A 24,992-nucleotide genomic window follows, 5' to 3' on the forward strand; every position below is an offset into this window, starting at 1 on the left:
TCAAAGTGTCCTTGGGCCAGACACTGAACCCCAACTTGCTCCTGAAGCAGCTTCAGTGTGTGAATGTGTGTGAAAGAATAGTCTCCTCCAACCTAGATTCCTCCTGTGTGAATGATGTGTGAATGATGATGTGATGTAAAATGGCTTTGAGTAGTCGAAATGACTAGAAAGGCGCTATATGAATACAGACTCATCTACATGAGGAAGAACTTAAAGTTTGTCCTGGTGATGATGCTAAAGAAAGGTCATTAAAATGTAAAGGAGCAGGAATGTAATCTGAAAACTTCCAGAAAATATGACCATTAGATATTTCCTGTGAAATCATCCTCTGGGCAGCATGAGCAGCATGTTCACAGCAAAATTCAGTGGAAATCTGTCCATTTGTTGCCGATGATCAATGGCATTTTTTCACGGTATTTAACAAGTAGTTAACAAAAGTATCTACACGATCTGTTTCATGATCATGAAGGTCTTATATTAGGATATGTTAAATCACTCATTAAGAAATACTTCACTTATGCAGGAGCATAATTTGTCAATGTAATGCATTTCTGTGAAAGTGATATAGTTTAAACAAACTGGACTGGAGTCTACATTGATCTACTTTTAACACACACACACACACATACAGTGGAACATTCTTTCAACTGCACAGTCTCTCCTCTGTGCAAACTGAACACTTGACAGAAAGCACCTGCTGTAGCACACATCAACACACACACACACACACACACACACACACAGCCCAGTGTTGAAGTTGGACTTCCATGGGAGGAAAAATGTAGCAACAGTTTCCAGTGGCGTGATATGTATGTTTTTTTTCTGTGTAATGCATAGAGTGAGAGACAACAGACTCTTCTGTTGAGTAAAATGTCAATGAAAAATGAAAAATGAAACAGGAAAATATGGAAAAAGAAAGAAGGAGGCACTGGGAATATGTCATTTGGAAAAATGTTGTTACGAGGAAGAACATTTCTGAGCAAAATGCATCTGGCTGATCTAGTTATACTGAATGAAGTAAGTGAGAACTTATTCAAATGTATATTTATATCTCTTGTCATGTGGACTTTATATTGTCAAACATGAGAAATATTTAAAACACAATAATATCAAATTAGTACGTTTTTAACCGCATAAGCCAATGGAAAGACAAATGTACCTACCCAACATGTGCATCATAATAACATTTTTATGTTTCAATTCATTATACTATTATTTTGATTTAATATTTCTACTTATATTTTTCTACATATGTTTTTCAAAAGTATTTTTACATATAAGACAGATTTTACGAATACATTTATATATACAGTATGTTATGGGAATATATTTATATATTTTACATATAGTAATCTTAATTTACTATCATTTATTAATGTTTTGTCACATCTATATTTCTATACAGATGCACTGTTACCTATTCCAGTTGCGTGTGAAGCTTCATTCAGGACATTGGTAAGAGGTTAATAGTCGAAAAAAATTTATCTATTTGTTTTTTGTCTCACTTGGTCCTCCGTACTCCACACTAGGGTTGAGATACTAAAACTCAGGTTGAGACACAAAATAATGTTGTATCAACCAATTATGACTGCCATTAAAGTTTATTTATCTAATCATCTTCATGCATGGTCGGCACAGATATGCAATGATCATAACCTCATTTCTCAACCTCTTTTCCCCATAAATATTCATTTCATACAGCGTACGAATACAAGCTGTGAAGGTGGACCGCACTAAAACAGCATTAACATATTATAGTGCTGGATATTAACATATAGCGCTGTAATTTATTCTTTCAGGAACGCTTAAGTTGAGGAAAACACAATGGCCCGCATTTATCAAATCATTAGTAAGTATGTGAATACGTTTTAAGATGAATAAAACCAAAATGAATGCTTTTCTGAGAACACTCTTGTTTTTTGCTTGATGTTTGTGGCTTTACGATGATCACCAGCTGAAGGTCAGAGCTCATGTTTCTGTTTAGCATTACATCACCGACTATATTAGGAGCATAGCGATCTAATTAGAACAAAAACATGAATAAACATGACTACTGCATTAAATGTGACAAATAAATTAAACACATTTAAGAACTTGTCGTTTCAGCCTGCTGTTTCATTTATGCTACATGGCAAAATGTATGTGGATACCTCAACATTACAGCCGTCTGTCATAACTAAACTGTCGTTTCAGAACCATGGGGGCAGTAATCTGCTGCTATAACAGCTTTCAGGCATTTTTTAGATGCATGCTACCATCCAAAATATCACTGTATGCTGTGGCACTGAAGCGTATTCTTATTATTATTGTTACTATTATTATTGTTATTAAAGTGGAGGTAAATGGGCAACAGTAGATTTCCATCAGCTTAGGGGCAAATTTAGTGACAGAGAAAAGAGGAGATGCAGAGTATTAAAAGGCATTAGCATGTTTTTCAGCACAGAGATGCAGATTATGATCCATTTCACTTACTGTAACACTGCTTAATGGAGAGAGACAGAGAGAGAGAGGGGTTATCCCTTAACCTTTCCCCTCTCTTTAGAGTCACCCTGCACCCTAGCGTGACTTAAACACACCATCAGAGGCAGACAGGAGTACACATTGATAATAATTTTACATTTAGAACACAATGTCCTTTTTTTTATTTTTGCTTTCTCCTCTATTTCTATTTTTGAACAAGTTACTTCTAATGATTGACTGTAATGATTTGTGCATAAACATGTGAAAAGAGAAAGAACATATGTTGTATTTAATTCTGCATTCATGCATTTATGTATTTGAGTTTGTGTTTGATGAATTCATGTCTATGTATATGTCTCTTGCCCTCTCTCTCTCCTGCATCAGTTTACCACCTGTTTTCCCAGAGTTATGACCTCAGCCTGCAGGCGTCTCAGCCCTGCACTGCCAAACTACATACAGCTGTGTGTATCTGTGTGTGTGTGTGTGTGTGTGTGTGTGTTTGTGTCTGACAGAGAAAGAGAGAGACGGAGGGAAAAGTGAGAGAAAATAAGGACATCAAGACATGATGATGAAAACAAAAAAGACAGAAAGTAAAGTAAATATGTAATAAAATATGTGTCAATAAGGGAGAAAATGTGTGCATATGACCATAGAAACACAGCAGATGAGAGAGGAGAGGGGAGAGAAGGAGAGAGAGAAAGCAACATCTGTAAGGAGAACAGATATAAAAAAGAAACAAAACCATAGGACACCATAAAGAAAGAAAAAAAAGAACATTGGAAAAGTAGAAAGGGGCATGAAAAAGGAAGATAGAAAAGTAAAGAAAGATCAAAATGATAAAAGAGAGAGGAAGAAGAGGGAAAGAAAGAGAAGACTTATAATGGGAGCCAGAGACAGTGAATGTATGCATGAAAAAACAGGAAAAAGTCTAGAAATGACATCACTCCTTCCTCTCACTTTATTCATTCTATTTTCCGTGGTTCAAACTTCCTGTTTACACTACACACACAGTGTGTGTGGCACAAGTTGAAATACATCCATAAATCTGAGTATTGATTACTGCAAAGTGTGAAAATTGGGCACTAAATGCCACATTCATGTTGTTTGTTTATTCTTTAATGAACTTAATTTGCTGATTTAAAACCAGGTTGTGTCCATTTTGCACTGAACCATAACACCAATCTTTCCCTTACCTTAGCCAAGTGTTTCAGTTGCCCAACCATGTAACTATGTCTTAACCATAGTTTATTTTCCACAACCACAGTCTTCCTCTATTGTTAACCAAACTGTATGTGTGTATCATAGAAAGCAAGCACCAAAACTGTTGTCAGGACAACAGAATTCAGTGGTTTGCAGAATGGTGTAATGTGTTTTTTTTACTGATGATAGGGTTCAGAAAAGGTATCAGACCTATTGATGGTAACGTAGCCATCAGCCACACCAAGCTCACACAAAGTAAAAGACTTCTCATAAATTACACTGAAACAATTCGGACTGATGAACAGAACAGAAAACCTTGCATTGTTAAATCATGCACATGACTCCTCTGTGTCTACACTGAGGAATATTGAGGAGATCATTGGCGGAAACTACTTCTGGAACGAGCAACTCCTCCAATTTAACTTCTCTGTAGAGGTGAAACCCCAATGTGTGGGCTGTCAGGTTTGTGTCCTCCTAGTGTGATGTAGACACACACACACACTCCAGGATATGTATAAGGCAGTGTGTGTGTGTGTGTGTGTGTGTCACAGGGTTTTTTCACAGTGTTGCTGTTGTGTTGTTGCCAATGCTGAGAGTGTTTTACACTGCACAGCACAGCAAGCTGTTTACCCTGATGACATGTTGGAGGTGAGCTGGTCACAAACCACAGTAAGAGCCTGTCGCTGCAGCTCTTTCAGCTCACTTCCTGTTTGCTCTGTTCCTCCCTGTGACATTTAAAACCTATCGGTTGAATGAATGGCGCACAATATGTCCATATCAGGTTGATTAGACCTGTTTTTACTGAAGAATGGCTCTACGAATGAAGCTCCGCTGGCTCTGCGATAGACACACTCCATTTCTCATAACTTCTTCACAATAAAAGCATTGAAAGCTTTTAAATGCTTTTAATGTGAAGAGGAAACAGCTGGAACGCTTCAGTTTGCTTCAGTTTTGCATATTTAGCTCCAATATGCCTGAAAGCCACCAGTAAACAGCAAAATAGGGCTGATATGTGAAAGCAGGAGCACAGCAGCGCGGCTTGGCCTGGCTACCCCCTGCTGTGAGGCTGTAGTGGAATCAGGGCTTGGCTTGGCACGGCAAGGCTAAACCAGACCAACCTGGACCCCTGGAAAAACCCTATTATAGAGCTGCTGTGTTTTCAGTCTTAATGCGTCTGTTTTTCTATCAGCCAATAGTCCAGCGCCTGAATAAACACACACACACACACACATACACAAGCCCTAATGACAACACAAGGAGCAATTTATGAGCTTCTGTGTGTGTGTGTGTGTGTGCTTTAAAATAATAACAGTGTTTATAACAGTGTTTTTCAGCAGATCTTTCACTTCAACTTGGAAACGTATAAAAACAAGTCAGAAATGTGTTTGGAATGATTTCAAGATTAAACTCCAGTGAGTGTTTTGTAAAAATATTACCCTTTAAATGTTAAACTTGAACTCTTTTCCTGGGCTAAACCTCGGGTCACTTCATAAAGCTGAATGCCAAATTTGTCTCTGGAGCTGTCCACAGGCCAGAAAAGTCTATCAAAGCACCTCCAAGTGAAACTTTTGAAGTAGTTTGTAAGTACCTCCCTTAAATCTTAAGGATTTTCTCTGCCACAAACCTAAAATTACATCATGAATCTAAACTCAGTGCTTTGTTCTCTTCTTTTAACTCTTGTCACATCTTGGCAGAAAGTGTCACATCATCTTATCATGTTTCTCACAACTTCAACATTTCCCTTGACTTCAGAATTTAGGGGTAAAACAGGAATTTCTTCTCGTGCACGGACTGAGAAGAAGAAGAAATGTCTTCTATCAAAATTTTATCCAACTTACAGCAAAGTGAAACTAATTCAGTCGAGTCTAATTTCTCTAGAGTAACATTTAAATCACACATGTGCCGTAAAACTAAAATGGAGAGCTGCAGGAGTTGAGGATGTTTTTCTGTGAGGTGAGACCATTCGCATAATATTTCATTCACTATTAATCCAAAACTGGTGCCTTTAAGACTGAGGAGGTAGGAAACACACCAGAAATACACAAGTAAGGGAGATAAACCAAGGTGGGAGAGAGATGTGCAGAAAGAGAGAGAGAGAGAGAGAGAGAGAGAGAGAGAGAGAGAGACAGCTGGACAGATATGCGTGAGAATGACATAATCTCTGTGGGAGCTGGCACACACACACACACACACACACACACACACACCTCTACAGGTGCTCTCCGATTAGAAAACAATACTTCAAAGTAAATACTTAAACAGTGGTGATAACAAGTAGAAAACCGCTGCCAGCGCCCCCTAGAGGCAGCGGTGTTCATTACAGGGACAAAACGAAAACGCCGGGGGAAGAGTCAAAACGTACCTTCAGAGGCCTGATGGAGTACGTCACAAAGGCTCTGGCCAAGTTTTTGTACAGAGAGAGAAGTGTTGAAGAGGTTGTGACGCTGTGCGCAGTGTCTTGTGTGTTGAGTTTGTATGAACATCTGGTGTGTGTGTGTGTGTGTGTGTGTGTGTGTGTGTGTGTGTGTCTACATGTGAATATGCACAAACTTTAAGCACAAATAAACAAAGTAGGTCTGACTGAACATGTCCAGAAATCTGAATGTGTTTATTCTGGCTGTGTTTTATAACACTCTCTCTCTCTCTCTCTCTCTCTCTCTCTCTCGCCCTCCTACACCTCCTTATGTCACACAGCTGTTTGGTTCTTTATGTTTATTGTTTCAAGTTAACAAAAAAAGCCAAAATTAAATATGGAAAACATTACTGCTGTCTTACTTCATATTTTCAACCTCCTCTTTGCTCCTCTCCTCTTTCTCGTCCTCCCATTACTCCTCTGCTGTTCCTTTTTCATATTATCCCTTTTGACCTCAACTTAAATGATACAGCACATAAACTGATGTTTGACAGTGCCTGTGGATATACAGTTGCTTTTCTTCCCACTATCACCCAGTTAAAATCGACAAATGCAGAAAAAGTATTTTCTTTTCAGTGATTCACCACTTAATGTTTTCCAGCCGTGTGAAGTCAGGTCATGTGCCAATTCGTCAATTAAAATCCACTGCAAAGGGGGAAAATCAACAAAGTCCTCTATCTTTTAAGATGATTTCATCTTTTATCCCCCAAAATAATAATGTTTATTCACCAACAAATCCATCCATCCATCCATCCATCCATCCATCTATCACAGCCTTCCTGTTGAAACCCCGCACCATTACTATTATCCAAGTTTGATCTTCATCTTTTACTAGCTTTATTAGCTTCTTTTAGGAATTCTTAACTTTGTTTTGTTCGATACAAACAAATCTCTCTAGACTATAGAATATTTTCTATTCTGAGGGCACTGTTAACTTAAATTACTTGGGTTTCTGTGCTGCTCCTCCTATCCACGGCATCACCCTTCCACTCATTCCTATAGTAGAAGAACATGCTTTCAGGTCCTACCATGAGGGAGTGTCTGTTGGCCGACAGCAGTCCCGTCCCGTACCCACTGCTCAGAGCGCCCATAGCGCCGTTGTGCGTATGTGCCGCCCCGATGAGGTTGTGCATTTCACCGTGCCCGCTGGTCATACCCGTCGATGGCCCCACGGCGTGGCTCCGCAGTACGTGGATGGCATCGTCCAAACGCTCCAGACGGTCTTCGATACGACTTTGCTGCAGAACGAAGGGACAAACAGAGAGATGAGAAACTTCCTGGAGTTTTCTTTCCTTATCTGTGTCTGTAAAGTGAAAACTGAAGCGGCTCTGACAGTCATTCTAAGGTTTAGTGTGTATGAAACAAAAAGCTGGTCATGCACCCTGGACATCATGATCCCTGTGATTTATCAAAAAGATTATAGGGATTATGAGTGATATGATGTCACTGGGTCTTTACCTGCACTATATCTTTCTTATTGTCAATATATCCAATGAAAAGACAGAAACCAGCAATAATAAAAGTATCCTAATAACAACTATTGTGTATGCATCCAAAACCTGATATATCTCCTTCCTCTGTGCCAAAGAGCTCCATTGTTGTCCAAAAACTATTAAAAACACATCAGTGAGCCACACTGTTGTACTGGATAACATGTTCCTTCATTACTATGAGCACACACACTAGCTGCGTCTTAATTCAACGGCCGCATTCTTCAAAGCGCGATGCGAGCGCTGTTAAATGAGGCCGTCTGGCCTACGGAGGATTTCCTTTTTGCGTCACCAGCTGTTCCCACCCTTACCCTTGCGTGACAGAAGCACCGCTCCTATTGCCTAGCAACCTTGACAGCTCCAGTTGACAATCAAATAGAATAGAAGATACAATACAATAGAAATGGTACCAGAAATATCAATTTTATGTTTTAGTTTGACCTGAGAGAAAATGGAGATGCTTTATTGCCAGTGAGAGGACAGTTATGTCTTTTTGGAAAAAATCCAATCATCACTGGCACACTACGTACGGTACGCGACCCCTGAGTTAAGACACAGCTCCTGTGTAAGTATGAGAACGTTTTGGATAAACTGACCCTGTAAAACCAATATGTTGTATATTTTAGACATGTACACAATGTGGTTATGTGCATGTGTGCATGCATACCAGAGAGTGCAGTGGAGCCTCATAGTTTGGCGATGACGCTCCCTGTCCACCGTTCCTCGACCAGACAGCTGAACTGGCAGCTAGGAGAGAGGAGACAGGAGACATCATCAGGAGAGGCGATAGGGAGCAAGGGGGTGTCAGTGGGAGGATGCACGACAGGATTCAGAGAACTGGTCTGGGAGTTGGAAAAATAGTTAAGCTCAAAGTAACATCCCTTCATCTGCATGCTTGCTTGAGTGCCAACCTGCCGCCTCTGACACAGTGCATGCTGGGATGGGCTCCATCCCCCCCGTTGACCTTGCACAGGGCAAGTGTGCACAGAAAATAGATGGATGTCTGTGTGTGGATTAGAGACAAAACCTCCTCTCCTTTTATAAGTGGAAGAAAGAAAGCTCTCGATGTACAGTGCCAAACACCAGACAAAACGTCTTCACACACGAGGAGTCTCTCATCGGATCCACTCGTGGTGCTCGGACATAATAAACACAGGGATGAGGGAGAAAAGACAAGAACAAACCAACTCATATCTCATAGCAAACATGCTAATATCAGGCTTTTGTTTCTGAAAAGGTACAAGTGGTTGATTAGCATGGGCCCTCTGCAGAATAAACAAGCTTTGTGTCTCTGTTCTGTCCTGCTTTTGTGTTCATTGTCGCTCTGAAGGGTTGTATCTGAATCGACAGGTCTCATTAGCTGGTAGAAAGAGGAGAGACGGAGAATGGCTTGAATTTACATTAATATGAGGCTCTGGAATATGGAGGCCCTTTTGACGGCGTTTGGGTTTCTGACGCGCGACAAGCTTATAGTTCCTTTCCAACAAGTAGGTTTCAGCGTCTTTTTTTTTTGACACATAATTTACAAAGAAGAAATCACAGCGACATCTTGTTAAAGCCTCACTTCACACAGAGCTTGAATTTTTAAAAAAAAAGGTGCCAGTACACAAGTAAAATGATGTCAGCCCAGTGAGTACTGCTATCATCCTATCAGGCGAAGGAAGTGTTCATGTTGTTGTCTGTTAAATTTTAATCCATGAAACCTGCCAAGGCAGGTAGAGCGCCCAGCATGGATCGCTTCTTTTTTTTTCCCCCTAATTCGTGTCATCTCCTCCTCTTGTTTTCATCTTCTCTTCTCATTTCAGATTCATTCCCCCTTTTTTTCTTCCTATGACTCTGCCATATCCCACGGTTTTCTCGTCTCACCTCTTATTTTCTTCACTCGTTTACTCTCCTCATCTCTCATCCATTCCTTGGGTTCCTCCTATGCTTGCCTCATTTGTGCTTCTCGTCTCTACCCTTTTGTTTCCTCTCCTTTCCTTTATTCTCTTCTCTTCTCATTCTTCCAGTTTCTCTCCTCTCCTTTATTTTTTTTCTTACTCCTCCATTTCTGTTCTCCTCCTCTCACCTCCCCACTGCCCTCACCGCTGATCTCTCCCTTGTAACTCTGATCTCATCTCATTAGCTCTTGTTTCTCTTTTTTTTAATTGTCTTCCCATTTTGTCTTTCTTCTCTCCCCTCTCCTTTATTCATATTACATGCTCATTTCCATATGCTAATTAATGAATAATCACCTGGGTACATTCATGTGCAAATACAAATATATGTATTAAACGGCAGGGTAAATTATTCCGAGTCCAACACTGTAAAACACCCTCGCAGAATTAGCCTTGGATAACAATTTGCATGTAGTTTGCTCTAATAGGCTTCATTTCTAATTTGTAAAAAGTGGAGTTACTCTGACACAATGATAAACACCAATTACGGTTTAGCAGGCAATATCCCAGGCAGCTATAATGACGGGGAGGAGGAGAAGGAAGAGGGGAGGGGGCTCATGTTTGCAGAGCCGGTAGGTTTGTGAACGATTTGTCGAAGTGGTGCTCGTAATTAAAGCTATCAGTCACAAGGGGCGGCACAGAAATATCAAACGGTGTGTGTAGCAGCGACAATTAGAGACAAATTTGACACAACTATTATTAGGAAAAGTCATTTTTCACTTTAAGGAGCAGGGAGAGTTTACAATATCAGCTGGGAGGAGGAGTAATTGGTGGAAATAAGACGAGGAGGAGGAGGGGGATGGCAAGGAGACACAGCTATTATTAATGTGTTTTTGTGGTCTTGTTTTATGTCAAGAGATTGTACTTGAAAAGTAGAATTTCATTTAAATCATTAAACAAAAATATATAGCATATATTTTTTGTTTGTTTAAATAACTTCGTTGTTAATATTTGCTCTCCCATTTCTTACTCTTCTTCTCCCCAGAGCTGTAAGTCATTTGGAAAAAGACCAAGTCGAGTGTCATGTCCTTGAGTTTCAAATAATTTTTGAGATTTTTGAGAATTGCGACTCCCAGTCAGCTCTGCTTTTTCCATGTGTGCTTGTTGGTTCTGCTAGAATGTAGCTGGTGCGTTGTGATTGGAGGGTGCATGTCCTGTGCTACCTGTGAGGGAGGGTGGGGAGCCGACTGGGGTGGAGGGATTGGACGAGAAGCTGTTGTTCGTGTGGTCCGGAGAGTAGATCTGAAACAATAAGAATATGAGTCAGGAGAAAAAAAAGGCTTTACATAGATCATAGACTCCAAAAGTCACAAGAAATTCTTGAAAAGACTTGAATAGAACATAAAATAATGAAGCAGCATAAATTATTAAATAATTCTACATTGATAAAATACAAAACAGGTCTCTCACATCTGTATGTGTGTGTTTGTGTGTGTTGCACTTACGGATGCGAGTGCTTTCCCTAAGGCATCTCCTGTCTGAGAGCTGCTGGCTGCCGAGCACTGTGCGCGGTTAGCTGTGGACACATACACACACACACGCACAAACACAAACACACAAACAACACACACACACACACACACAGGGGGACAAGAGGGACACATTTTTGTAAATAAGAATGTTTGATGTCCACACTGAAACATCCACGATGGACAATGATATCGTTGTTGGGTGGGAGGGGGCTCATCTTATCAGCTACTTCTATAAAGGTAAAATTATTATTTCATACTATTTTATGTATGTACAGTGGGTACGGAAAGTATTCAGACCCCTTCACTTTTTCCACATTTTGTTATGTTACAGCCTTATTCCAAAATGGATTAAATTCTTTTTTTTCCTCATCAATCTACACACAATACCCCATAATGACAAAGTGAAAAAAGTTTTTTAGAAATTTTTGCAAATGTATTAAAAATAAAAAACTGAAATATCACATGTACATAAGTATTCACACCCTTTATTCAGTACTTTGTTGAGGCACTTTTGGCAGCGATTACAGCCTCAAGTCTTCTTGGGTATGATGCTACAAGCTTGGCACACCTGCATTTGGGGTGTTTTTCCCATTCTTCTCTGCAGATCCTCTCAAGCTCTGTCAGGTTAGATGGGGAGTGTCGCTGCACAGCTATTTTCAGGTCTTTCCAGAGATGTTCAATGGGGTTCAAGTCTGGGCTCTGGCTGGGCCACTCAAGGACATTCACAGACTTGTCCCGAAGCCACTCCTTCGTTATCTTGGCTGTGTGCTTCGGGTCATTGTCCTGTTGGAAGGTGAACCGTCGCCCCAGTCTGAGATCCTGAGCGCTCTAGAGCAGGTTTTCATCCAGGATGTCTCTGCACTTTCACCGTAGGGATGGTATTTGCCAGGTGATGAGCGGTGCCTGGTTTCCTCCAGACGTGACACTTGGCATTCAGGCCAAATAGTTCTATCTTGGTTTCATCAGACCAGAGAATCTTGTTTCTCATGGTCTGAGAGTCGTTTAGGTGCCTTTTGGCAAACTCCAAGTGGGTTGTCATGTGCCTTTTACTGAGGAGAGGCTTCCGTCTGGCCACTCTACCATAAAGGCCTGATTGGTGGAGTGCTGCAGAGATGGTTGTCCTTCTGGAAGGTTCTCCCATTTCCTCAGAGTAACGCTGGAGCTCTGTCAGAGTGACCATTGGGTTCTTGGTCACCTCCCTGACCAAGGCCCTTCTCCCCCGATTGCTCAGTTTGGACGGGCGGCCAGCTCTAGGAAGAGTCCTGGTGGTTCTGAACTTCTTCCATTTACGAATGATGGAGGTCACTGTGCTCTTCGGGACCTTCAATGCTGCAGAAATTTTTCTGTACCCTTCCCCAGATCTGTGCCTCGATACAATCCTGTCTCGGAGGTCTACAGACAATTCCTTTGACTTCATGGCTTGGTTTCTGCTCTGACATGCACTGTCAGCTGTGGGACCTTATATAGACAGGTGTGTGGCTTTCCAAATCAAGTCCAATCAATTGAATTTACCACAGGTGGACTCCAGTCAAGTTGTAGAAACATCTCAAGGATGATCAGTGGAAACAGGATGCACCTGAGCTCAGTTTGAGTGTCATAGCAAAGGGTGTGAATACTTATGTACATGTGATATTTCAGTTTTTTATTTTTAATACATTTGCAAAAATTTCTAAAAAACTTTTTTCACTTTGTCATTATGGGGTATTGTGCGTAGATTGATGAGGGAAAAAAAAGAATTTAATCCATTTTGGAATAAGGCTGTAACATAACAAAATGTGGAAAAAGTGAAGGGGTCTGAATACTTTCCGTGAGCCTTGAACCTTTCTATGTGGAGTCTATGTTCTCCCTGTGCTTGTGTGGGTTTTCTCTGGGTACTTCGGCTTCCTCCCAAAGTCCAGAGACGATGACCTGTAGGTGTGAGTGCGAATGGTTGCTTGTCTCTATGTGTTGTGTATGCCGCCTCTCACCCAAAGTCAGCTGGAATTGGCTCCAGCACCCCTTAAGGATAAGCGGTATAGACAATGAATAGATGGATATTAGATATTAATTATTATTATATTCAATTTTAATTTACCCAATGATAATAGATGGCCCACAGACAAGCCCATGCCTAGCCATTGCTGCAAGGTTTTTAAGCTAAGTGAAGATATGGGTATAAGAAACTGGGGGGATCCATTGGTAGCCCTAGCTTGTCAGAAAGGGGGCGAAATACTGTTCAAATAACTTATGGAGTATGAAGTATTTTATTCATGTTTCTAGATTAACAGTTGTTCTGTATCAGTATCTTTTTGTTTATTTAGTTAAATGTGATGAATTGTGGTATTGGGATTTTGGTATTTCTATCATAGAGTTGAAAGGGTGAAAAAATATTTTTTTTAGTTTTGCGCCTAAATGAAAACATGCTTTCACTGGGCGGTAAACAGTCTGATAAAAAAGCTGTTTTTCCTCAGGTGCATGGAGGTATGATAATAATCATAATAAATTATAATTGTGCTCTATGGCTGACATTTCTTTGAATAAATATTCATCAGTTCTAAGGCGCTAAATGTTTTGATAAATTACTCTTATTGGCTTTTTAATCACAAAGCTTTTATTGCACTTTCTGTAATGAGATTTTACTTGCCAAACAGAAAATCAACCTGTATCTGGCTTTTGGCGGGTGTTAGCGGTGTTGGTGGGCGTGTGTGTTGCAGGCTGCACTTGGCAGGCATAGACCAGGCGGAGGGGTCACAATGTTAAATTTGGATGTTACGATGGTACGGATCATGCATCGTCCATCAGCCCAAACTTTTAAATTCTGTCTATTCGTACACTTTCAGTCCATCCATTCCACACTTAAACCAGGAACAGATATCCATTAATACTGATCCTTTTAAAAAAAACCCAATTCTGTTACTTTCATGAATTGTAATTTCTTTTTTGTCCTTGTATTGCCACTGAAATTGGTTGATTTTGCTCCATAACTTTGCAGTTACATACGGTGGTTTGACAGAATTCAATAGGAAACGACACCTAAATTTACATTTCTTCACACTGTAACTGACTGACTCTGTGTGTATGTGTGTGTGCAAATGCAGGACTTCAATACAACTAAATCTGTTTCACACACTTGAAGAGCACAGAGGCCAGGGAGGAAGGAAGTGACCTCACAAGACCAGATGAGCGCCCACACACACACACACACACACACACACACACACACACACACACACTGAAGCAGTGAGACTCTGACATGCTCACAGCTCATCTCTCCTGATAGCAGATCCCAGATGGAAAGTTTACGCTCGCACACACAAGTTAGAATCGTGCACGCCACACAGACACAGCAAAGCAAAAACACATCCTTTCATGGCAAATGAATCCATTACAGAAATTGGCAGGACTGGACTTCTTTAAGCTGTTAGAGGGAAAGAAAGAGAGTGAGAGAAGGGGGAGAGAGATGAGGAGAGATAGAAAGAGAGAGAGAGAGAGAGGCAGGAAGCAGCATATGTTTTGGGGTTAAAGCCTCATGTCTCACTCACGCCATACCACTGGCCTAGTAAACCATCCAAGGGATTACTGTTATGCACACACACACACACACACACACACACACACACACACACACACACACACACACACACACACTTGTATCCTGACTTGATGCATAATTTAGAACATGTGCAGGAGAAAATCTTTTTCATAAATGAGAGCTTATAGCTGCAAAGGAGGAGAGCATTCAGGAGATGAAACAGATTTTTGTGTTTTTCTGTCCGTGTCCCCTCGCCTCTTCAAAGAGTAAAATCTAGTAATTAAAATCTAGTAATTTTATGTTGTGCTATATACATTTTACACTATTAGTTGTACCTTTATATTACACTTCTTTATATACTTTAAAATTACAATGAAATCAGTTATTTAGTTTTTTACCCATTTCGTTTTTTTAGTTTAGTTTCTTGCTTTGTGTCTCCATACTCGTCATTTGCTCCGGGCTTAAAATGTCCAGTTACCACACTGAGTTATTTGCAGCTGCCAGTAGCTCCTCTCTTTCCTCTGAGCACTGCACTGCACAGCACAATAATAAATCAAGCATTATTTTAAGACTGCATGCTGAATTTTTGAGTTTACTTCAGTCTGTCATATCACTGGTGCAGTGACAAAGACATGATCCCTCACCAGCTTCCCTATGAAAAACAGCACGGTTCTTACTCTTTAACAAAAAGGTCTATCCCTGTAGGGTTCCTTCCCATAATGTTGTTGGACGCTTACAAGAACAGTCAGTGGTAAAAAAACATTTTTAGTGGATGTACTTTGATGAGTGCAGCTGTCTCAAAGATTTACACTGCAGCCCGTTTCACAGTTTCCAACTGAAGAGATCTACTTTTTTGTATATAAAACTCATTTAGACACCAAAATATGTACAAATATATATATAACAATAGATTGATCAGAGAGGCAGTAAGTAAACAACAATAAGAATTATCACCATTGAGTGTGAAACATATTGGTAATATGGACAGAGGTGTAGTGAGTTTCTATGAACATTTTCACACTTTCTTCATTAAGATCAGCTGTAACTGACATGAATCCACAGCGACCACAGCTGCTCTACTCTGCAAAGAGAATTCAGTCACTTGTTTACTGGAACAAAGTCAGACTGAGGCAGAAAAATGGCTTTAAAAACTGTGCGTCCGCGTCTCAGCGTTCATGTGTGCGCACACCAGTATCATATGTTTATATTTAAACAACAGCATCGTGTTTTTTATTAGGTTCATCTTGTGTTTACACTCATCTGCTGTGGCCCGTGTGTGTGTGTGTGTGTGTGTGTGATATCTTTGTGGAATGTTGGAGATGTATTCCCATGAAAACAAACTTTCAGTCTGTTTCTTATTGCTGTCCTATTTGTTCTATGGGACTCAAAGTAAGGGGTCCATATGGCATGCTGTGTGTGTGCATGTGTGTCAGTGATGTCAAGGTCAAGCTGTTATATTCAGTTTCTGACTGCCTGCCTGCCTTCTCCCCTGACAGTGAAGTTTACTTCTTAAGTGGTGTAAATCATCTGAGTATAATCACAGCAGTGGCACTTCTAACTGGTCGTGCGGTGGTAAATTAAAATGTGGTCGAACTGATGTTGTCTTCTGACTGGAACGGAGGAAGTAAAGTTTTCTTTTAAGTAGTAACTGCAAGTAGATAATCTGTGGAGTCAACATACAAACGCAACAAGGCATCTCTCCTGGATGAGAAAAGTCTAAATGATCAGTTACTTTCACAGGAAAATCATTTTATCCACTCACAATCAATGAATAAAAGGTGCTGCAGATTGTTTATAATAAGAATTAAAGACAGCAGAGCTTGTTAAATCTTTGGGAAAAAGTCTAAGGTCAAAAGTCAAGTCCTTCAGGACACATTGGGTGTTGTGTATCTGGTCATAAACTGAAGTATTGTGGCCCATCCTGAGTGGGACATGACTGTGTGAACCAGATGTCAGTAGGATTCATCCTCTGAATGTCCATGCAAAAGTTCCAGCTATTCATCCCAATAGTTTTTAAGATATTTGTGTCTGGACCAAAGTGCCATCCCTTAAAGCCTTTTCATTTTCTCTGTTTTCTTCATTTCATCCAATCGTGTAAAAAAAAAAAAAAAAAAAAGTGTCGTCTTCTAAATCTGCATCAACATCATCAAACTCAAGATGTCGCAAGTAGAATGGATGGTTTTCTTCTTGAGTTAATTAGCAGCATCAGCTACATCACCGACTGATTGACAGCAGATGTCTTTGCGGTTAAGGATGCTATCGTGCACTTACTGATAGAAGAGCAAGACACAAACGCACAAGGTGTCTTACCCATGATGCTGTCTGTGCCATTGGTGGAGGTGGTGCAAGAGGCGGTGCTGTAGTGATTGCCCCCGCCCCCGCTCCCTCCCCCTCGGTGGAAGCTGGACATTGGAGGAAGGCTGGAGCTGATATCTGCAGACGAGTGTGACGGGTAGCTCTGCAGGGAGAACAAAGCAAAACCTTAACAAGAAAAGGACAAACTACTGCAAAACAGGAGTACATGAGAAAAGAATAAAAAATAAAAGGCAGTGGCAATAAACATGAATAATTACACAGAGCTCTTAGTAGTTTAAAATCTCACAACCTTAGATGGTTTTGCAGCTTCACATTTGTGTACAATTTATAAATGTTTGTCATATACTACTGAGCACAGACATATTTAACAGATGTTTGCTTCTCATAAATCTACGGCTTTACTAAGACTGAAGAAAAGCATGGTTGACTGAAATTCCACCTAAACTTCAACCAATCAAAAAACACATCAATCACTCCCCTCATCCAGCTCCAGTCCTCCACCAGTGGTGAATTAGCACGATTAATACACAAAAACACTGGATTAAGAGGCTTCTCTCCTTATGAAAGTAACACCAACACTTGTTCAACCGATGATAATGTCGGAGAAGAGCATACTGACCAACCAAACAGAGGATGTCAGCCCTAGACTTCGCCAGGGTTGTGACTGTATTTTAAATCCTATAACTTTTAATAAACTACTTACCATAGCTTCAGTTACTTGAGTACTTAAATTGTTGTTTCTCAGTGTGGTTTGTCATGTCATTGACCTGAAAACCACCATCTGCCTTTCAACATTTTGTCAAAAATGGATTCAGTTGAACCTTTTTTGCCATGAGTTACCGTGTTCTTTCAGTATTATGTACAAGTATTTTCAGGGCTGCCCTAAGATGTTTGAGCCCATCAACAGAATGTGGTTCACCCGTACTGGACAAGTTAACACAAAAAACAATCAAACAAACAAAACAAAAGTCTTCAAGGTCATGATACTAGCTATTTCTGATTATTATATGGACTTGTGAGAAGCAGTTCTTTTTGATTAAATTACTATTTGAAGGTCAAGAATGAACTTATGTGCAGAACTTCTACAGAAGTACCATTATCCTCAAATATATGAACATGTTGCATACAAATGTATGTTAACAATGCACTTTTTTCCTACATATAACACAATAATATTCTGAATTCTAGGAGGAAATGTACAGCGCACAAAAGAAAGATCATTTTGTTTGTATAATTACGACTAAAATATCCATAGGAGGCCATAAAGACCAAGCAACTTACTTTCTTGTTAGTTATTTTACCCAAGTTGTGTATGTAAACTACATTTAGTCTGTAGAGTGAGTATAACCTGTGTCACAACCTTTTCAGTGTTAGCATACACTGTGATTGACAGCTCTACTCACCAATCTGTCGTGAGGGTGAATCCCACAGTAGGAGGAGCTCTGGGCGGGGCCATGGGCCGAGTTCCCGCCCGCCAGCATGCTGCCGTGGTAACCCTGCTGGCTCATACTGCTACTACTGCTGCTCCAGGGGTCACCACTGTGGTGACCATCTGATAGAGAGACGCACAGAGAGGGAGAGCGGTACATATTATTCGCTGTATGCTGGTCTGAGGTCAGTTTCATCTCTGTGCAGCCCACAAGTTTCTCTCTCCCATCAAACCTTACTGGGACTCAGTGTGTTGACATGCAGTTTAGTAATGTGACCCACCTTATGCAATAATCTGATTTCAGAGAACAACCATATAATTGGGACACCTGGTTTACTTCAGGTTTAAGAATAACCCAGTTGACGCAGATTTATGCCGGACAAACCTGATTCCTGGCACCGTTTTTACCTTGTTTCATGTCTGTGCAATTTGTTTTGGAAGTGTGTGTGTATCCTTGAAAGACATCCAGGTGAGAGGGAAAAAGAGACAGTTGGAATCAGTCTCAGCATTCACTGTTTGCAGTCATTAGACACTGGAAAGACTCGCTTGCAGTCTTATGTCATCATAACAAGGTGGGGGTTGGCGGCAGTAAAAATCATAAGCCCCTCCCAGTTAGCGGATTGGAACATGTGCCAAACGAAAAAAATCAACAACAAAAATATATATAAATTCCACAAACATGGTTTCTGTCATTTTAGATACTTGTTATCACCCTGATGTATGTTCAGGTGTTGATTTTCTGATAAGTTAGGTTGCATTTAGTTATTTGATGATATAAAAAAGGGGGTGTAACACCACGATTGACAGCTAATCCTAAACCGTGATCTGGGTGTGTGGGCGAGACCTTGATGTACGGCACAACTCTGATAGCTACTGTGCAGATTGGCTCCAAATGTTAAGTCAACAGCCGGACACACATTGGCAACCACCAACTGTGCATCCACAGAAATCACTTGTTTGATTGACAGGTGTCTTCCAGTCAAGTCATGTAATAGGATGCCTGAAGCAACGTTCTGGTCCAAAAAGTTCAACTACTGTACCTCTGTACATCACTGCATTAAACTGCAGGTAGCCACAGAATCACTTCCGGTAAAGTTAACCTTTGCAGGTGAAACAAACGTAACCAAACTAGCTGCTAACAAACTGTAAAACAACTCTCTCTTCCCTGCGTCGGAGTGTAGATAGCAAAGTGCAATAAAACACTCAAGTGTGTATACACACAATACAAAATACAATCATCTCAGAGGAGGAAACATCTTGACTTTCTCTGTTATGTTATAATATGGTAGGACACCTTTTTACTTTTAATGCTTTCGCCAAAAGCACAAGCACGTGTTGTTGTTTTACAATAACTAATAATAATTAATAAACTGTACGACTTAAATCTTTTGTCTGTGATCCACAATGAGCCCAGGAGTACGCTGCAGGGAGGTTTGATGAGGGACAGGCTGTGTGTGTGTGTGTGTGTGTGTGTGAATACCTGGCATGAAGAATGAGCTTGGGAATCCAGAGCTGGGAGGTTTGGAGGAGGGATAACCCGGTGAGTCCCTGTTGTAGTCGGCTGTACTGGCAGATGGAGCGTACACCTGCAACACAAAGACAGAAACACACAGCGTCATTCAGACGTCTGCACTCTGATCAAAACACAACCCGTTCTTAACAAAAGCTCCCAGCCACACGCAACTTGCCAAAAACTTCCATTCTCTCATCTTCCTCTTTGAGGCTCGGCAGAAACCAACTTCAGACAGAACCATTTCAGACGAATCTTTTTTAGTGGGCTATAACAGATGATTGACACTTTTCTGCTTAACTCAGACATCAACGTCAACCCTTTCTATACCTGTCTGGATGAGCATGGCCTTTGCTTTGGATTTTCAATCTGGAAAAAATGTGGCAGCTGCTCTAGGAACTTTGTTGAATTAATGCACATATAAGTCTGCAATTCATTATTTTGTTATAAAACGTTATATGTATTTACATTTATATTGTAAAAAAAGCTCGTTTGTTATTAATTTAAAATTATTTGAAATTAGCTCATAAAGTTTTTTTTAGTTTTACATTTTATACAATAAGCAGAACATTTAAACATTTAAATTAACATTTTTACATTTGTTAATTTAACTTTTTAACTTTTTCAAAGTTTATTAATTGGCACTTTTTAAAAAGGAAAAAAGAAAAACAGACAAATTCCAAGGTAGAATTTTTGATTTTTTTAGGGTCACTTTAAAATAAGATTAAGACAATGGTTGTTGTTTTATTTTGTAAAATTAAGATAACTGCACACTTGATCTCTGTCAAAAATAAAAGCTACAGTGGTAGCCACGGTAACCGCATCAGTTGCATCTACGATGCCCACCACCAATACTGAGTAACGGTTTCTAACATGTAAAACAGACACAACACATTTTCAGTTGGTGCTCCACTCCACTCAGACTAGTTTGATGACTAACAGAGGGACAAAGCAGTGATTTTCTCAGCGACTCCTCTCAGATGGGAAGCAGCGGCAGTCATGCAGATAACATGTAGTAAAACGTGAGACTGCAAGCAGAACAGGCAGCCTGTCATCACTCAAAACAGGTGACGTTCTTCCTCAGCAACACAGCGGCTGCATGAGAAAACAATGCCTGTGTTTGGTCATGCCTTCAACTGGGGGTCCCCACAGCATGCCTCTGCGAGTGTGTGTGTGTGTGTGTGTGTGTATAGCGTGCTAACATTCAGCCATGACGCTAGCTCGCGCCGCATGACGCAAACCCTGGAACAGCTGTTGAAAGCGCTCTCCTCTCTCTCTGTCTCCCCCACTGATTCACATCAAAATAAAAAACCCGCTCCACAGCTACACCTAATCTACCTCAATCCCCTTAAAAAGACATGGGCTGCTTTGTTAACTTAAAGTATTTGCATATGGATGAAACACAGATGTGATAAAAGACAGACAGAAGAAACAAAAGGGAAAGATGGAAAAAAATCAAACACTTGGGGGCATTATAAAAACCATCATCTCATTTTCCACACTCCCTGAGAGAAATTATTAAAAGCAGAAAACAGCCTAAAACAGTTTATGTCAAACAGAAACCTTGTGACAATTTTTTTCAAATCACCAAAAGCTGATTTGCTCAAGCTTTCAGCTTTTACTTCTGACGGGGAAAAACTGGCACTGATTTCTTTTGTGTTACAGTCCTGTAATCTTAAAGGTAAAGATCTTCAGGACACGATGGGACCACACTGAGAGTCTAAAGAGGAATCTGAGAGTCTGTGAACTGTCATTCACTTGTACATTTCTTCTGCAGCAAATAGCCAGGTGTGTAGAGGCGTAAAACTGGACGGAACAAAGAAAGATATCAGATAGATGGTGACAGCAGTCAGTTCCACTTTAGCATGTGGTCTTCCATTGATGTCTCTGCTGGTGATAAACTTTGCAACATGAACAATGAGAGCCCCTCTGGTTCCCAGGAATGGAACAGGGGATTAAATGAGGACGAGAATATAACCAAAGCATGGACGCCTTTGGGAGGTACAGCATTGGGATTCCACCCATGATTCATGGGAAGGCAACATCCAAAAGTGAACACTATATGGAAAGGAATGTAGCCAGTCTCCCTTCACCTCCACTCCATGCTTTTAAACATCAACCACACTCTATATCTTGTGTATCGTTGCACCAGTCTCTATGAAAACCCACTTTTACTTCTGATTACACTCAACATGCCTACTAGGTATGGTCAGGTATGACTGCTTCACTTGTGACCACACCACAGCTGTGATGTACCATTGTCAGATGATGTGATGTGAGGTGTAGGTTATGGACAGCGCATGAGGCAGTTATTACATAATCGCACAAGCAAGAGTTTTAGCCTGGGTGTAGTAATTCTTTAGAGCACAGTCTAAAATAAGACTTAGAGCCTGGATTTTTGTGGGATGCATAGTCTGACTTTACAGGAAGTTGGAAAGGAAGGGTGTGGACGTTGGTGTGGTAGGTGGGTGTGTGGTGAATCCAGTTCTACAACAGGAGACTGGACTTTGTGTCATGTCAAAGAACCCTAACCAGGACCTTTCCATAACCTTTCCCTATTATGGAATTAAATATCGATGCTGAATATATGGCTGCTGTGCCATATATATTTTGAGAAATCCTCATTCTTTAATGGAATGCAAACTTATCAAATTAAACTCTGCTTCAACTGCATCATCATGTAATGTTGGAAATAAGGCAAACTTGATGCTGAATGTTAAGGAATGATAAAAAAAAATGATCCAAAGAATGTATATATTCACCAAAATGAAAAGTTAAATCACTCCATGTGTTCACAGTCGTGTGTTACACAGTTACTTCTGGAAAGTAGAATATGCATTCCAGAGCGGAGCCTAGTGTCGAGTGTGTGTATTTCCTGAAATGATCGTGTTCGAGGAAAGACGTCGACACAGCGATAAACACCACAACTATCAGGATGTCTGAGGAGCAGGGAACACTGGGAACTGTGGGAATGTAAGGCTGAGGACAGGAAGCTACCCAGTCAAATCTCCCTCTACCCCACCTGCACACACACACACAAACTGGCAGACACGCAAACTTAAATAGATCAGATAGAACAGATGCAAGGTACTAAGAGAAGCTAATCAGCTGGGAGAAGTCAGTATCTTCCAACAATGCACCTTGCAGGACTTTTAGGGATCCAAATCTTTCACTGTCCTAACTCTCTCTCTCTCACACACACACACACACATACACATTCTCTCACACACACACAGTGTCTGTAGATGTCATTAGAGCTAAACTAAAATCCCCGCAAACTTCCTCCTCCTCCTCCTCTTTCCCTCTGAGAACTGAATTTGTGCTCTGATGATAAAACCACATTTTTTGACCCAAAGCCTGTATAAGAAAATGCACACACACACACACACACACACACACACCCTTGTGTTGTTCCTGTTGAAAATATTTTGATTTATGTCTCATGTCGTGACGGCATATTTTCCCATTCAATCTGTTGCTAGACTGGTGACGAAAGGCTGTGATTTGTGTGTGCATGTGCGCACGTTACGTTAGATAGACAGGAACAGGTGCAGAGAGTGTTCAAGTCTGAGGAATGTAGAGAGACACAATAACAACCTCACTTCCTGCATTCTGTAACACACACACACACACACACACACAGCAGTATCAGTATTCCCACAGTTAGCGAGTGGACCTTGAGCCAATCAGTGAAACCCTCAACAGTGTTGTCATTTTGCTGACAACTGGCAAACCACAAACCAGAGAAAAATTGTGAGAACCACAATAAAAACCAGTGTATGTCCAATCAATAACCTTCATATGCAGCTATTTTTCATAACACGTCTCAGTTGGGTATTCCAACAAAAACCCTGCTCACTTGTTTATATGTCAAACAGTTACTGTGTGTGAATGAGTTGGAAATATTAGCATTTCTCCTCTGATAGAAAACTAATAGACACCAGGCGAATCAGGTGTTTATCAGCATTTAATATACAGTATAATCACCCAAATCTCTGTGCTACAGTAGAGAAATGATAGAAATGAATCTGACCAGTTGTGTTCTGTATGGGGACCACATAGAAACTGGTTGAATCAGTTCCCCCTGCAGTGATAGAAAGGCAGAAACCAACACAGGGTACTAATTCTGCAAAGTGACAATAAGAATAAAGTTTGGAGTACTGTGACAGGAAGACAGAAGAAACAAATTGAACCAGATGTGTAAAATTATGCACTATACCTCAATAGAAACCATGACAGAAACATAATGCAAACCAGTGACATCAGTTTCTTATCAACACTGAATAGGTGTTAAACTAGTTTTCTGAACTCAGTGGAACCACTTCGGATCTGTAGTAGAAACAGAACCTATTCTGCTCAAACACATCTCTGAGCAACAATAGAAACATATTAGAAACCAGTTAAACCACTTATCGGTGCAAAGAAAACACAAAACTGGTTCTCAGTACCAAAAACGTAATAAAACAGACCAACACCAGTGGAACCAGTTGTAAAATTATGATTTGTACCACAAGAGCAGCATTTCCCTGAAATACAATGGAACCAGAGCCGCATTGAAACCAGTTGAACCAGAACCATGACAGATGCTCCACACAGAAACCAGTGGAGGAGCTCTGGATCACCTGCAGCGCAGTACAAACCCTGACAGAATCCAGTAGAAGCGGTTGTGTAACCTCTCCCTGTGGCGTGATGGTTGACGCATTGAATCCTCACAGAACATCACAGATTTCATCAAAGCTTCGCTCTGCGTCACCCCCGGCAGCAAGACGGTAAAATAAAGACACATACCACTAAAAACTGATTCCTTATGGAGCTTACAAAACACACAAAACGCATTCAGAGCAACCAGCTGTGTAACTCACTGACCTGAAAAATGGGTACAAACACAACAGACACTGCAGCTGAACTTTAATTAGAGAGAAAAAATGAGAGGAAGATTCCAATAGATTTAATCTAATAGAGGAACATTTCAATCATGTCTTGTTTTCTGATCAAACACCTGTAACTGTTTTTTAGATATTCACGCTCTTCACTCTTTTTCCAATGGGAAAATTAATATCAAGGAAAACAGGTAGATATATTAATGGAAACAAATGAATCATTCAGCTGCTTAGTCTAAAATGTGTTCAAAATATTGTCATGTGACCAAACTGACAACATCAAACTGCTTATTAGTCTGGTTCACAGTCAGAAAACTATGAAAGAGGTCACATTTACACCAAATTTACAGAAAGGACGCAAACCATCACCACAG

The 24,992-nt window shown here is 40.4% G+C and overlaps 1 protein-coding gene across 1 annotated transcript in view; it reads right to left on the reverse strand.

The window, feature by feature from the left end:
• Nucleotides 1-24,992, reverse strand: part of LOC139218465 (transcription factor 4-like) — a 196,184-nt gene that overhangs the window by 13,670 nt on the left and 157,522 nt on the right. Inside the window, exons 9-15 of the mRNA XM_070850028.1 lie at nt 19,709-19,814; nt 18,203-18,351; nt 16,794-16,941; nt 10,946-11,016; nt 10,664-10,742; nt 8,231-8,310; nt 7,102-7,311 (exon numbers count right to left, since the gene is read on the reverse strand). Coding sequence (XP_070706129.1) covers nt 7,102-7,311; nt 8,231-8,310; nt 10,664-10,742; nt 10,946-11,016; nt 16,794-16,941; nt 18,203-18,351; nt 19,709-19,814 — 843 coding nt within the window. The remainder of the gene's footprint in view (nt 1-7,101; nt 7,312-8,230; nt 8,311-10,663; nt 10,743-10,945; nt 11,017-16,793; nt 16,942-18,202; nt 18,352-19,708; nt 19,815-24,992) is intronic.

The sequence above is a fragment of the Pempheris klunzingeri genome, chromosome 19, assembly GCF_042242105.1.
Source record: "Pempheris klunzingeri isolate RE-2024b chromosome 19, fPemKlu1.hap1, whole genome shotgun sequence".
In the NCBI taxonomy this organism is placed as follows: Eukaryota; Metazoa; Chordata; class Actinopteri; order Acropomatiformes; family Pempheridae; genus Pempheris; species Pempheris klunzingeri.